We start from the raw sequence: 13,692 nt of genomic DNA, 5'->3' as shown, positions 1-13,692 counted from the left end.
CTTCCTAAGGTAGCAGGGAAGTTCCACAGGTCACAAGAGATACATCTTCCTACTTTCTTTAAAGACCCCTCTACTCCTGAAGAACAAAAATTTCATACTCTAGACGTCAGGAGAGTAGTTTTGCAATATATTGAGAAAACTAGTAGTTGGAGGCAGAGTAGGGCTCTGTTCATATCCTTCCAGGGCAAAAAGAAAGGATATGGAGTCACAAGAGCAACATTATCCAGGTGGATAAGAGACGCTATCCGGTTGGCCTATTCCATGAAAAATGAAGAACCTCCGGAGGGTATCAAAGCACATTCCACCAGAGCCATGGCTTCTTCCTGGGCCGAAAAAGGGAACGTGCCAATCGAGGATATATGTAAGGCTGCAACTTGGTTGGCTCCTTCCACTTTCTATAATCACTACAGGCTTGACCTGTCTTCCGAATCTGACCTACACTTTGGCAGGACTATCCTCAGCACGGTGGTCCCCCCCTAGGTGTTGGTCTCTGGAAATCTCTCCAGTGGGTGCTGTCATGGCGAAGGGTAAATAGCCGGATTACTTACGGTAATGCTCTTTTAATGAGTCCATGACAGCACCCAGTCACATCCCTCCCTAAATAAAAGCCAATGTAATTACTTCTATGAAGTTTATATTCTGATGATACATTGTGATGGTTGACTAACACTGGCGGTCCTCCGGGTACTCTGAAATTAAACTGAGGAGGAGAGGGGGACCGCCCCCTTTTATGTCTCTGTAGGTTTCCTGTTCCTTGGGGCGGATCCCTATCTCTCCAGTGGGTGCTGTCATGGACTCATTAAAAGAGCATTACCGTAAGTAATCCGGCTATTTTTTTATTTATTTGCTTTTTATTTTATTATTGTATTTTTATATAACAATTTTATTACCCTAGCCTTATTCCTAGCCATAATCTTAATTCTATTCTTAACTCTATTCCTAATCTGGTCTCTAACCCTATCCCTAAACCTAGCCCTAATCATAAAATTAATCCTAAACCTGTCCCTTGCTCTACTTGTAAAACTAGTTTGGGTTAGAAAAATGCAAAACTATAAAAGAAGCGCTAAGTGATAAATGAAGACCATATTGAGCGGCAATGTGAATGCCCACCCAACTCTAATCATGCAGAGCGCAGGAGGTGAGATAATTTTGCTAGTGGCTGCTGCTCTCTACAGAAGCAAAGATGGAAATGACAAAGCTTTGTATAATGAAGTGAGCTTTATCATATAATTCACTGCCTAAGCAGAGCACAAAAGCCTATGGCAAACTCATCTTGAGTGGATCCCTCTATGTAGTCAGAGACTGAGACAACAGAAAATGAATAGCTAATGAATGAACACTTGGTATATGCACTGCACATGATTCAAGCTGTCTTCAATTATTACCTGCTTATTTTCTGTCATCTTGGTCACATCTTATACATAACACTTGAGTAAAAAGGAATTTATCATAGACTTCTGCACTCTGCATAGGCAGCAATGAAAACAAACATTATTATACTTTAGCGTTGTCATTTCAGCCGCTGCTTATGATGAGTACAGCAGTGGATGAGAAACTCATCCCGTTCGCTATGTTCGCTGCCACTCTCCACCGTTCATCAAGTACAATGGTCAGGTATATAGTGTATTGATTTTAGTGTGGATTAATAATACAGCATATTTTTTACATGGGACATACAATCCTAAAATTATCTGTGAGATAATTCTGAAGTGATGAAAAAGATAAAGTCACTGAAATTTAAATGAACTAATTAAAACCAGTAAAACAGAAACAGATTTAATTTTATTACAGCCCTTATATCAAACTGATACATTCCAATACTTATACTGTAGCATACACCTTTAAATCTTATTGGTCAGTTACTGATCACATGACCAGTGCCATCCAGATGCCCGTGCGCTCAGTTGAGAAAAGTGACAGTTGGAGTTGACTGGTGAATGTGAAGTAGCTGTCTGCGGACTGTGAGCAAAGCGATAATATGGAGAAAGAGGAGGTTGTAGGGAGGAAGAGAATGAGGAAAAGAAGACACTTGGACTCATCGCCTGATGAGAAGTCTTCAATCAAAAAACCCAAAAAGAGGGGAAGAAAGAGGAAGAAGCCAGATTCAGGGCCGGAGATGTCTCCCACCCCAGAAATGGACCGAGTGGATGAAGACGTCATTGCCCAGAGTAAAGGACCAAAGAACAGAAGAATCAACCTGGACTGTTCAGAGGAAGGAAAGACACCATCAATCAAGACCAATATCCAGAAGAAAGAACACCTGCAGGAGAACCCGAGAGGTTCGGGCAAGTTGAGAAAAAGAGCTATCAATTATATTGAAAGTTATTGTAAATGCTTTATACCTCCACATGTAATCCAGGGATAAAAAGTCAGTGACATTATTCCAAATATACCTTTATAATGAAAAATTACCAAAAACAATTTTATATTGGAGCTGATTACTATAGGGGTTGTAGGCAGCTTACCAATGTAAATGTCAGAGCTATCTGTTCCCAAATCATGATGAAATGTTCTTATTGTGTAATGTTCAGGTTCAGTTCTGCAGAAATTTACCACAAGACATGGAAAATGCTGACACGTTTTAAAGGGAATGCGTCAGCAGTTTTTGTTGCCTTATCTGAGAGCAGCATGATTTAGAGGCAGAGATCCTTATATCAATGATGTACTACTTATTGGGCTACATGGTGACATTTTGATAAAATCGCAGTTTTATCTGCATCAGATTTGTCAGTTCTCTGCATGCTGAGCTCTGAATAACCCTGCTCACGAATATGGATGACTACCTGGCAGCAGTCATCTAGTGATAATCTCCTGCCGAAAAAAACAGTGATTGTATCAAAACATCAAAACTAGAGCAAGCAGCCCAATAAGTGGCACATTTATCTCTGTATATTATATATTGCTATGTATGTGATATCTCAGATTGCCAAAACCTTGGAGACATCGTCCCTAAATGCTGCAGTGCCTGAAATAAAATAAAAACACATATCTCCTGTAATGGCGCCATTCCAGCAATGTTGGTACTGAGTTTCTTGGTAAATATGAAGTGTTTTTACTTTATTTGGGGCAGTGGATTATTTCAGATGGAGATGACCAGAAGTGGACAACCCCTTAAATGACTTTCTCTGCAGAAAACAATACCAAAAAGTTGCCAAATTTGTGTGAATGTTAGAATGTTGCAACCTCTTCTCTACTCTCCTCTTCCCACAAATGTGTACAAGATTTCTCCCTGGCATCCCCCCTAATTGGGGAACTCTCTACCCCAACATATCAGACTCTCGCCTACCATGGAAACCTTCAAAAGGAACCTGAAGACCCACCTCTTCTGACAAGCCTACAACCTGCAGTAACCACTGATCCACCAAACCACTGCACGACCAGCTCTGCCCTCACCTACTGTATCCTCACCCATCCCTTGTAGATTGTGAGTCCTCGGGGGCAGGGTCCTCTCCTCCTGTACCAGTGACTTGTATTCTTCCTGATTATTGTACCTGTGATTACTATGTATACCCCATATCACATGTAAAGCACCATGGAATAAATGGCGTTATATTAATAAATAATAATAATCCCAGTGATACTTGTACAGTTCAGGTTTTGAAATAATTAAAAGTAAGGTAATTAGAGTTTTGGTGATCTTTGTATGTTTAATTCACCAATTTGATGTGTGATGTGTATTATTTTGTTATTTAGGTCATTTTCATAGTTATTATTAAGGTAAGAAAATGTGACATCATTATGTGATGTGTAATGCCATGAGGTCCTCTCTTACATGGCTCCTGTAATGCAGACCACATTCCCCCAATTGCTGGATTCTCATCAGTTGTCCTTGTTCCCCTCTCCTGACAGCAGTGGTAGATCAGTGACATGGGGCTGCTGCCCCCTGATGTGTAATGCAGGGTCTCGGCCTCATTTATCAAAACTGTTCATTACATTGCTTTTGATGACCATAGCAACCAACCAGAGCTCAGCTTTCACTTCTCAAACTGCTTGGTATAATGAAAGCTGATCTCTGATTGGTTGTTATGGGCACAGTAGCCAATGCTATGGTAAGGCTGTGTGCACACAAAGTTGTCACAAAGCCTGAAGCGTTTCCTGATGTCAGTAAAGTGAATGAGAATCCTGAAGTCTCATGCACACGTTGCTTATTTGTGGGTTGCAGATTTGGTGCAGATTTAACCCCTTCACGCCACAGCCAATGTCCGCTTTTGTGTTTCTGTTTCTTCCTCCTCTTCTTCCCAGAGCCATAACTCTTTTATTCTTCTGTCCACATAGACATATGAGGGCTTGCTTTTTGAGGGACGGGTTATACTTTTGAATGACACCATTCATTTTACCACATAGCGCACTGAAAACCGGAAAAACATTCCGAGCGCAGTGAAATTATGGAAAAAAAAAACATCATTCTGACATTGTTTTTTATTAATTGTTTTTACGGTGTACATTTTGTGGTAAAAAAAAAAAATGACCTTGCAATATTGTTATCCTCATCAACACGAATATGGCGATACCCAACACGTCTAGTTTATTATTATTTTACTGGCGAAAAAAATGCAGAATTCCCCCCCCCCCAATTTTTGGGATTGTGTCTCTATTTTCCAAGACCTGTAACATTTTCACATTTCAGCCGATGGAGATGTGTGACTGATTAATTTTTGTGAGGTGAGACAGAGCTTTTATTAATACCATTTTAGGAGAGATGTGACTTTTTTAACACATCGACCACCAATGTTTATTTCTGTTTATATCTTTATTTTCAATGGGGGAAAGGGGCGGTAATTTGAACTTTCAGTTTTTGAGGGTTTTTTTTCATATTTTTTTTATTTTTCATTTTAATTGTTAGCCTTGTGGGACTTGGAGATGTCTTTGATCGCTTGTGCTAAATACAGTGACGCCACAGCATCGTTGTATACAGCAGAAACCATGATCTGCTCTGAAGCCCGTCCACAGGCAGAGTTCCAAAGGAGCTCGGTAATGTCATGACAACCCATCAGGGACCTGCGATAACAGCCATCAACTGTTAGGAATGGGGTGGGCTCATGCTGTGCGCCCGCTTCCAACTTGCCCCATCCATGTACAGCGGATGTCGTGAAGGGGTTAAATCTGCAGCATGTCAATTCTTCCAGCGTTTTTCCTGCAGGCTTCACAAACACTAACGAGTGGGGAAAAATCTGTACCAAAAACGCGTGTTATTTGCAGCTGTATTTTTCTTGCCAAGAGATGCAGAAATGGTTTTGTAATCTCTGCACCAAATACTTAACGTGTGCACAGACCCTTAGGCCGGTTCATGATGGCTTATGTGACGCAGCTTCAGCCGGTCTCCCCTGTTATGTCACTGATCACTTACAGGTGCTTCTCACAACATTACAACATTAGAATATCATCAAAAAGTTATTTTATTTCAGTTCTTCAATACAAAAAGTGAAACTCATATATTATATATAGTCATTACAAACAGAGTGATCTATTTAAAGTGTTTATTTCTGTTAATGTTAATGATTATGGCTTACAGCCAATGAAAACCCAAAAGTCATTATCTCAGTAAATTACTGTATTTTTCAGGCTATAAGACGCACTTTTTTCCCCAAAAATTTTTCGAGGAAAATGGGGGTGCGTGTTATAGTCCAGATGTACTTACCAGGAGTCTCATCCCAGGCTGGTGTGCAGCAGTTTCGCAGATGCTTTGTGGGGCGAGGGCTCCGCCGACATTTTGTGAAATCCCAGAGCCCCCACACATCCATCCCAGGCTGATGCATTGCAGTTTTGGAGATGTTCGGGGTGCGGGGGCTCCACCGACATTTTGTGAAAGCCCGGAGTCCCCACACTTCCATTGCTGTAATGCGATGGTCTCCAGAAAAATGTCCGCCGGAGGCGGCGCACGTGTAGATTGAGATCTCAGGAGATGAGGAGCTACTTGGATGAAGGACATCAAGTCAGCTCTTCCATGCAGGCAAGAGGCTAAGATTCTCCTGTAACTGGGGCTAATATACCATCCTCAGTTACAGGGCAAATTAGTAAAAAGAAGAATATTAATATATTAAAATGTTCCCCAAAATAGAAAAAAATGCATAAATAAAAAAACTAAACTAAAGAAGAAGAGACCCTGACAGTGTGAATCGCTGTTTCTAGCCCTGAGCCCATTTAAAAAAAATGTTCCAAATCTAAAAATCATTTGTATGAAAAGGGGAATGCAATATTAAAAGTTTTTACTGGTCCTTTGTGGGAAAAAGGGTGAAAAATAGACACATATATCCTATTTTTATTTACATTTTCCCTAGATATCAACAAGAAAAAAGGAATATAAAAATGACATAAAAATTAAGCTCCATGTATCTTGAGACCGATATGACTGTTGAGTCCCTGTGGTCGGCGCTCATAGCAAGTCTGCAATTCTACTAAATAGAGGCGATCTGAGCATCACCTCTATGTAGCAGAGCCGATCGAGCTATGGCAGCTTCTTGCCTCCCATGTCTAGAATCAAATATACACATATTTCGTATCACCGCATTCAGAATCGCCCGATGTATCAATAATAAAAAGGATTAACCTGATTTTTTGGTCACCGCAACATTGCATTAAAATGCAATAACGGGCGATCAAAAGAATATTTCTGCACAAATGTGGTATCAGTATAAACGTCAGCTCGGCACGCAAAAAATAAGCCCTCACCCGACCCAAGATCACGAAAAATGGAGATGCTATGGCTCATGGAAAATAGCTCAATTTTTTTTTTTTTTTAGCAAGCTTTGGAATTTTCTTTCACCACTTAGATAAAAAAAAGAACCTAGACATGTTTGGTGTCTATGAACTCGTAATGACCTGGATAACCACAATGGTAGATCAGTTTTAGCATTTATTGAACCTAGCAAAAAAGTCAAAACAAAAAACAAGTGTGGGATTGCCCTTTTTTTGCAATTTCACCGCACTTGGATTTTTTTTCCCGTTTTCAAGTACATGACATAATAAAACCAATGGTGTCGTTCAAAAGTACAACTCGTCCCTCAAAAATAAGCCCTCACATGGCCATATTAATGGGAAAACTAAAAAACGTTATGGCTCTAGAATAAAGGGGAGAGAAAAACGAAAGCGCAAAACCGAAAAAAGCTGTGGTCATGAAGGGGTTAATAAACTAGCAAAAGATTAACCCAAGAAGTGTTCCTGTTTCTACCTCTGAGTGCAGTGGAGTAAGGCTACTTTCACACTGGCGTTTTTTTCAATACGTCGCAATGCGTCGTTTAGGGGAAAAAACACATCCTGCAAAGTCTGCAGGATGCGTTTTTGCCCCATAGACTAACATTAGCGACGCTTTGCGACGCATTGACACACGTTGCAACCGTCGTGAGACGGTTGCGCCGTGTTGTGGCAGTCCGCCGGGAGCAAAAAACGTTACATGTAACGTTTTTTGCTGCCGACGGTCCACTTTTTCCGACCGCGCATGCGCGGCCGGAACTCCGCCCCCACCTCCCCGCACTTCCCCGCACCAAACAATGGGGCAGCGGATGCGCTGGAAAAATGCATCCGCTGCCCCCGTTGTGCGGCGCAATCACTGCTAGCGTCGGTAACCTCGGCCCGACGCACTGCGACGGGCCGAGCCGGACGCTAGTGTGAAAGAAGCCTAAGTCAACCTGTCACAAAGTGTAAACATCTTTTAAACATCTTTTAACCCCTTTAGCTTTTTTTGGTTTTGCGTTTTCGTTTTTTCGTTCCCCCCCCCCCCTTCCCAGAGACATAACTTTTTTATTTTTCTGTCAATATGGCCATGTGAGGGCTTTTTTTGAGGGAAAAGTTGTTCTTTTGAACGACACCATTTGTTTTACCATGTCGTGTACTAGAAAACGGGAAAAAAATTCCAAGTGAGGTGAAATTGCAAAAAAAGTGCAATCCCACACATGTTTTTTGTTTGGCTTTTTTGCTATTTTCACTAAATGCTAAAACTGACCAGCAATTATGATTCTCCAGGCCATAACGAGTTCATAGACACCAAACATGTCTAGGTTATTTTTTATCTAAGTGGTGAAAATAAATTCCAAAGTTTGATAAAAAAAAAAAAATCTGCGCAATTTATTGATACCTGTAGCGTCTTCATTTTTTGTGATCTCGGTTCGGGTGAGGGCTTATTTTTTGCGCGCCGAGCTGACGTTTTTAATGATATAATTTTGGTGCAGATACGTTCTTTTGATCACCCGGTATTGTATTTTAATGCAATGTCGTGGCTACCAAAAAAAACGTAATTCTGATGTTTTGACTTTTTTTTATCACTATACCGTTTAGTGATCAGGGTGATCCTTTTTAAGATTGATAGATCGGACAATTCTGAACGCGGTGATACCAAACATGTGTGGGTTTGACTTTTTTATTGTAATATTTTGAATGGGGTGATTTAAACTTTTTAATTTTTTTTATTTTTTCATATTTTTGAAAACCAACCTCTGGTTGTCATGCAGTCATGCCGATGAGCCCCGATCATGTGACGGGGTCACCAGTGTGCGCATTTCTGGTCGGAAGTGCTTGTTAAATGCCGCTGTCAGTGTTTGACAGCGGCATTTAACTAGTTAATAGGCGTGGGTGGATCGCGATTCCACCAGCACCTTTTGCGGGCACATGTCAAGCTGTTCAAAACAGCTGACATGTCCCGGCTTTGATTTGGGCTCACCACCAGAACCCACATCAAAGCGGGGGTACTGCCATTGGACGTACTATACCGTCCGATGGCAGTCATGGGTTAAGATCTTCCATTCAGAGTTCCCAGCAGAATACTGTAGCATTTTACGGTTTCCTTCAGTCTCATAACTATTGAGTTGAATATAGCAATATGCATGGTTCACCACCAACCTATCAAAACCCTCCTCAGTGGTCGACTGCAGGCGTCCTTTTCTAGTGATCATGAAGGTCCCAGAAAAAGTTAGGCGACAAGTAGAGTTGGGAGAATTTAATCAAGTGAAGTTGAATATTTAAAAAAATCTGTATTCTTTTCCATATTTTTTGTAGTTTGCTCTAAAAGAATTCTGCAAAATAGCAGCCACCATTTTGTGGAACTATGTAGGGCTGACAAAAGGTTAAAACTAATGTCTCTGCTGCTCGTTGTCCCACGTACGGTCTTCAACACCCTGGATGTCCTAGTCCTAGTCTAGAATGATCGTTGTAAGGTCGTGGCGCATGTCATAACATAATGACTTGCTTCTTGACACTAGACCAGGATTTCCAGCTGCTAGTAAGCCCGGGATAATCCTTTGCATGCACAGAGACAACCTAGGCCTAGTCCCAGCCTAGTCTGAAGATGACCGGGTTCCATCAGCACACACTGGCAGTAAGGCCGGAGTCACACTACAGCGAGATACGGCCGAGTCTCGCAGGTGAGAAACAAGCTCTGGCACCGGCACTCCAGAGCGGAGCGTGCAGCTCCATGTATTGCTGTGAGGCTGCACGCTCCGCTCTGGAGTGCCAGAGCTTGGTTTTAACCTGCGAGACTCGGCCGTATCTCGCTGTAGTGTGACCCTGGCCTTAGGAACAGAGCCAAGGACCTTGCAGAGCACAGAGAACAGAAAAGGTGAGAAGTGAGGTGAGTATTACTTTTTGGGGTCTTTTTTTCTACATCTTACGTTTATTATGCTTTGTGAGTCTTCCATATCCCAGTACCCCAGAGCTTAAATAAAGGAAATTGAATTGAATAAATATATTGCAGATCAAATGTCCAGGTGAAATCCTTTAAATGTTTATATTGTTCAACCTCATCACAACCAAGTGTATAATGGAAATATAATCATTTTATGACTTCTCCTTTTTACCAGAATAAACCAGGTAAGATTGATTACAGGATTGCTAAGTTGCTTGTTAATAAAATCCACTAATACAATTTACAAAATGTAGTACACGCTTTACTTCGAACAGAAGATTTCCTCAGTGTGAATAATGTCCTGTAGATGTTAGATTTATTGTGATATTTGCCATTTCTCTCCCCTGATAGGAGGCAGCGGTGTTCGGCCATCCAGCTCCAGCACAGTCTCTCATTCCATCAAGGACAGATTACTATTCCACCATGTGCTCGGAGTTGGAAGTTTTGGAAAGGTCCTGATGGCGGAAGATACTGAAACCCGCCAAGAATTTGCTGTTAAAATCATCAGCAAAAGAGCCCTGCTGGCCGGAGGGGATATGCTGGACGTCATGGTGGAGAGGCGAGTTCTTCAGCTGGCATCGGGAAGCCCCTTCCTCGTCCACGCAGACTTCGGATTCCAGACCAAGGTAGAATTGGGACTACTTGGTGCTAAAAGCTTTGGCCACTTCTTTGATGTTGACGACCTATTTGTCTGAATCGGAGCTGTCCTGCAGGACCCAGGAACGACCACTAAACCTTGTGTGCCCCGCACACTGTTTACATCCGGCTTTTGGCAGAGATGGTAACGGCTGATCGGTCCCCACCAGGGGCTGGCTGGCACTTTTCAGCCTGGGGGGCAATCACAAGGCAGTGGCCCTCGAGTTGCGGTGGCCCTCCTTTTCCCTGCTTACCTCTGGCCATTGCATTAAAGCAGCAGACATAACAGGCTTTAAAAACAGGCTGGTACAGAGATATGGGAACAGAACTGAGCTTGCTGCATAGATATGGGAGCAGAACCGAGCTTACTACAGAGATATGGGAGCAGAACCGAGCTTACTACAGAGATATGGGAGCAGACCTGAGCTTACTACAGAGATATGGGAGCAGAACAGAGCTTCCTATAGAGATATAGGAGCAGAACAGAGCTTCCTATAGAGATATAGGAGCAGAACAGAGCTTACTGCAGAGATATGGGAGCAGAACGGAGCTTACTACAGACATATGGGTGCAGAACGGAGCTTACTACAGAGCAGTATAATATAGTAAAATATATAGATGAATTAGAAATGGCGACACACGCAAACGTCATCTGCATTAGTAATACATGCACCATTACATAATTAGTTGTAGGCTGGGTTCACAAGAGTGAAGTTTACATTCTGTATACGCACCACAACCTCCAGCCTCGCGGAGGGTATCCCTCCAGTAAACCCAGCCTGACGGGGACAACCCCTTATAAATGGAAGTGTTCTCCTCTAAGCCATGCAATCACTGCCAATCCTCCAACCGTAAGTGGTGAATTTCCAGAGCTGGGAAATGGGATTTCAATATTAGAACACGTCAACTTTGGTTCCCGTCCCTCCTCAAGGAAGTAAGGCAGACAGGTGTGATAAGACTATTAGAAAAACTACTGCCACACACACGGCAGTACATACTGGCAGAAGTGTGAGGGCATTAGTGCCTGTGTATGTGTAGCGACCCCACTGCCGCAGGGCCGAGGGGTACCCGGTACCGGGCCTCTGAGTCTCTGCTTCTGGGGTTGTCACGGCGGCTAGGCCCCGGTCCGTGACCCTGCCGTGGGGCGCACAGTGAATGATAGGTGTGGATGTTGGTGGTGCAGTTGTGGGATGCAGGTCGCGGTAAATAACGAGGACACCAGGTTGCAGTCTCTTTACCTCTTTACTGGAGATCTCTGAATCCTCAGTCCAGAATACGGTTCACCAGGCTGCGCAAGTCCGGCCGGTCCAATGGCACTTCCAGAGTTCACTTCACAGGTGGAAATCGGTGCCTTCCTTCTTAGCGCTATGTGTTGTAGTCCTTCCCTGCTGTGCTTACGGAAAGTACCCCACAACCGTTGTGTCTGTTTCTTAAGTTCCCTCACAACTCGATTAAATGATGTTCTTCTAATCGTCCGTCCCTTCCTGATGTTACAGTTAGAACGGCACCCGTTTGTCGGGTAGGCCTGGAGTTCTTCCGGGACCCTAGAGACGCCCCTCTCCCGCAATTGCCTCCCAAGACTTCATAGGTGATATGTGTTAGACAGCCCGCCTTAAACTGACTGTCCTGCCGCTGTTTAGAGTATTGCTTGAAGCTGAATGTTATAATACTCCCTCGGCGTTCCGGCCACCGGTAGTGCGCCTCAGTAGGGTGTTGCTCCGGTCTTACAGCACGACCCCTACTGGAATTCTCCTATTGCTTGATCTCGTTTCTCACTCAGCACAATCTATCTCGCTTCTAGTCCTTTCTTGGGCCCCGCCGCTTCCCGGAGCTGGCGCGGACCCGTTACGTTCTTTCCAATGCCAAGCCTCTGTCAGGATCCCACCCCTGACAGAGACCCTACTGTCTCTTCCTCCACAACACCCTCTGCCACTAGGTGTTGCTTCGTCCAATCCAGTCAGCTTTCTGATCTAACTTCCTGCCTGACCCCCAGTTTACCCACTATGGTGGGGAGTGGCCTAATGAATAGAACCCTTAGCTCCCCCCGGAGGCCCGGCTGTGAAATGTATTGGTGTCTGTGATACCTGATCAGATGAACTCCTTCAGTGCCATCGGACGCACCATGGCTCCCCATAGTGGCGGAGCCACAGTACTGCAACGACCAGGACTCTGGGGCGCTGCATATGGACATGTCAGAGGCTAGAGAGAAGAAAGTTTGGTCCCTCTTAGCTTCTGGCAATGTTTTACCTCAGCTCACATTTGGGCCATACCATTGTAAAACAGGTAGACACATTTACCCACTGACCCTACTATTCATAAGGAACTGCTGTCTACCCCTTAGTTGCCCACTGTATATAGTCAGTGTGGGGATGTGGGCTACAGAACAACACAGGGCGATGACACTGCTACCTGAACCCTTCAGCTGCCCCACAATATGCAGGGAGTAAAACCAGTACAAAGTATGGCAGCCTCCCTGCAGAGCTGTCCAGGGCCGGACTGGGACAAAAAAGGAGCAATGCCACACAAACCCCACCAGCCTACAGACTATAAAGGTACCGTCACACTCAGCAACTTTACAACGAGAACGACAACGATCCGTGACGTTGCAGCGTCCTGGATAGCGATCTCGTTGTGTTTGACACGCAGCTGCGATCTGGATCCTGCTGTGATATCGCTGGTCGGAGCTAGAAGTCCAGAACTTTATTTGGTCGTCAGATCGGCGTGTATCGTCATGTTTGACATCAAAAGCAACGATGTCAGCAATGTTTTACATGGAGCTAACGACCTGTGAGAACGATAAATGAGTCACCGTTACATCACAGGATCGCTCCTGCATCGTTCTGGAGCTGCTGTGTTTGATGTCTCTACAGCGACCTAAACAGTGATGCTCCAGCGATCGGCTCGTTGTCTATATCGCTGCAGCGTCGCTGAGTGTGACGGTACCTTAACACTCCCCCTACACCCGATCAGTGAATTTTCCTATACTGTGTTGTGCCCTTCAACGCTCCTCTTAAAGGCGTTATTTGAAGAGCTATGTGTGAATGTCGCCACAGTGCCCACGATTGATCGCTTCTTTAGAGCGCCGCTTCTCGAGATCATGGGGGTCCCAGCGGTCGGACCCCAGCAACTACAAAGTTCTCGGGAAAGGGGATTACTTGGTATAATCCATTTAAATGTGTTTTCCAATATATATATATATTTTATTTTCCCATAGTATTCCTGAAAATAATAAACCAATATTAACCCTCCCAAAGACCAATGTCACCTATCCGAGAACAGGACAGGGACAGGATTGGCAGGAGGAGTGGTACTGTGCAGTGTATATATACAGGACAGGAGGAGTGGTACTGTGCAGTGTATATATACAGGACAGGAGGAGTGGTACTGTGCACTGTATATATACAGGACAGGAGGAGTGGTACTGTGCACTGTATATATACAGG

At 43.7% G+C, this 13,692-nt stretch overlaps 1 protein-coding gene across 1 annotated transcript in view; it reads left to right on the top strand.

Annotated features, from left to right (window-relative positions):
- Positions 1 to 1,933: 1,933 nt before the first annotated feature.
- LOC143773553 (protein kinase C delta type-like) overlaps positions 1,934 to 13,692 on the top strand; it is a 23,915-nt gene continuing 12,156 nt past the window's right edge. Inside the window, exons 1-2 of the mRNA XM_077260963.1 lie at positions 1,934 to 2,279; positions 9,965 to 10,239. Coding sequence (XP_077117078.1) covers positions 1,979 to 2,279; positions 9,965 to 10,239 — 576 coding nt within the window. The 5' untranslated portion in view covers positions 1,934 to 1,978. The remainder of the gene's footprint in view (positions 2,280 to 9,964; positions 10,240 to 13,692) is intronic.

This window comes from Ranitomeya variabilis, chromosome 5 (genome assembly GCF_051348905.1).
Source record: "Ranitomeya variabilis isolate aRanVar5 chromosome 5, aRanVar5.hap1, whole genome shotgun sequence".
Classification (NCBI taxonomy): domain Eukaryota; kingdom Metazoa; phylum Chordata; class Amphibia; order Anura; family Dendrobatidae; genus Ranitomeya; species Ranitomeya variabilis.
The sequence above is the reverse complement of the archived record's forward strand: the minus strand, read 5'-3'. Positions and strand labels throughout refer to the sequence as shown.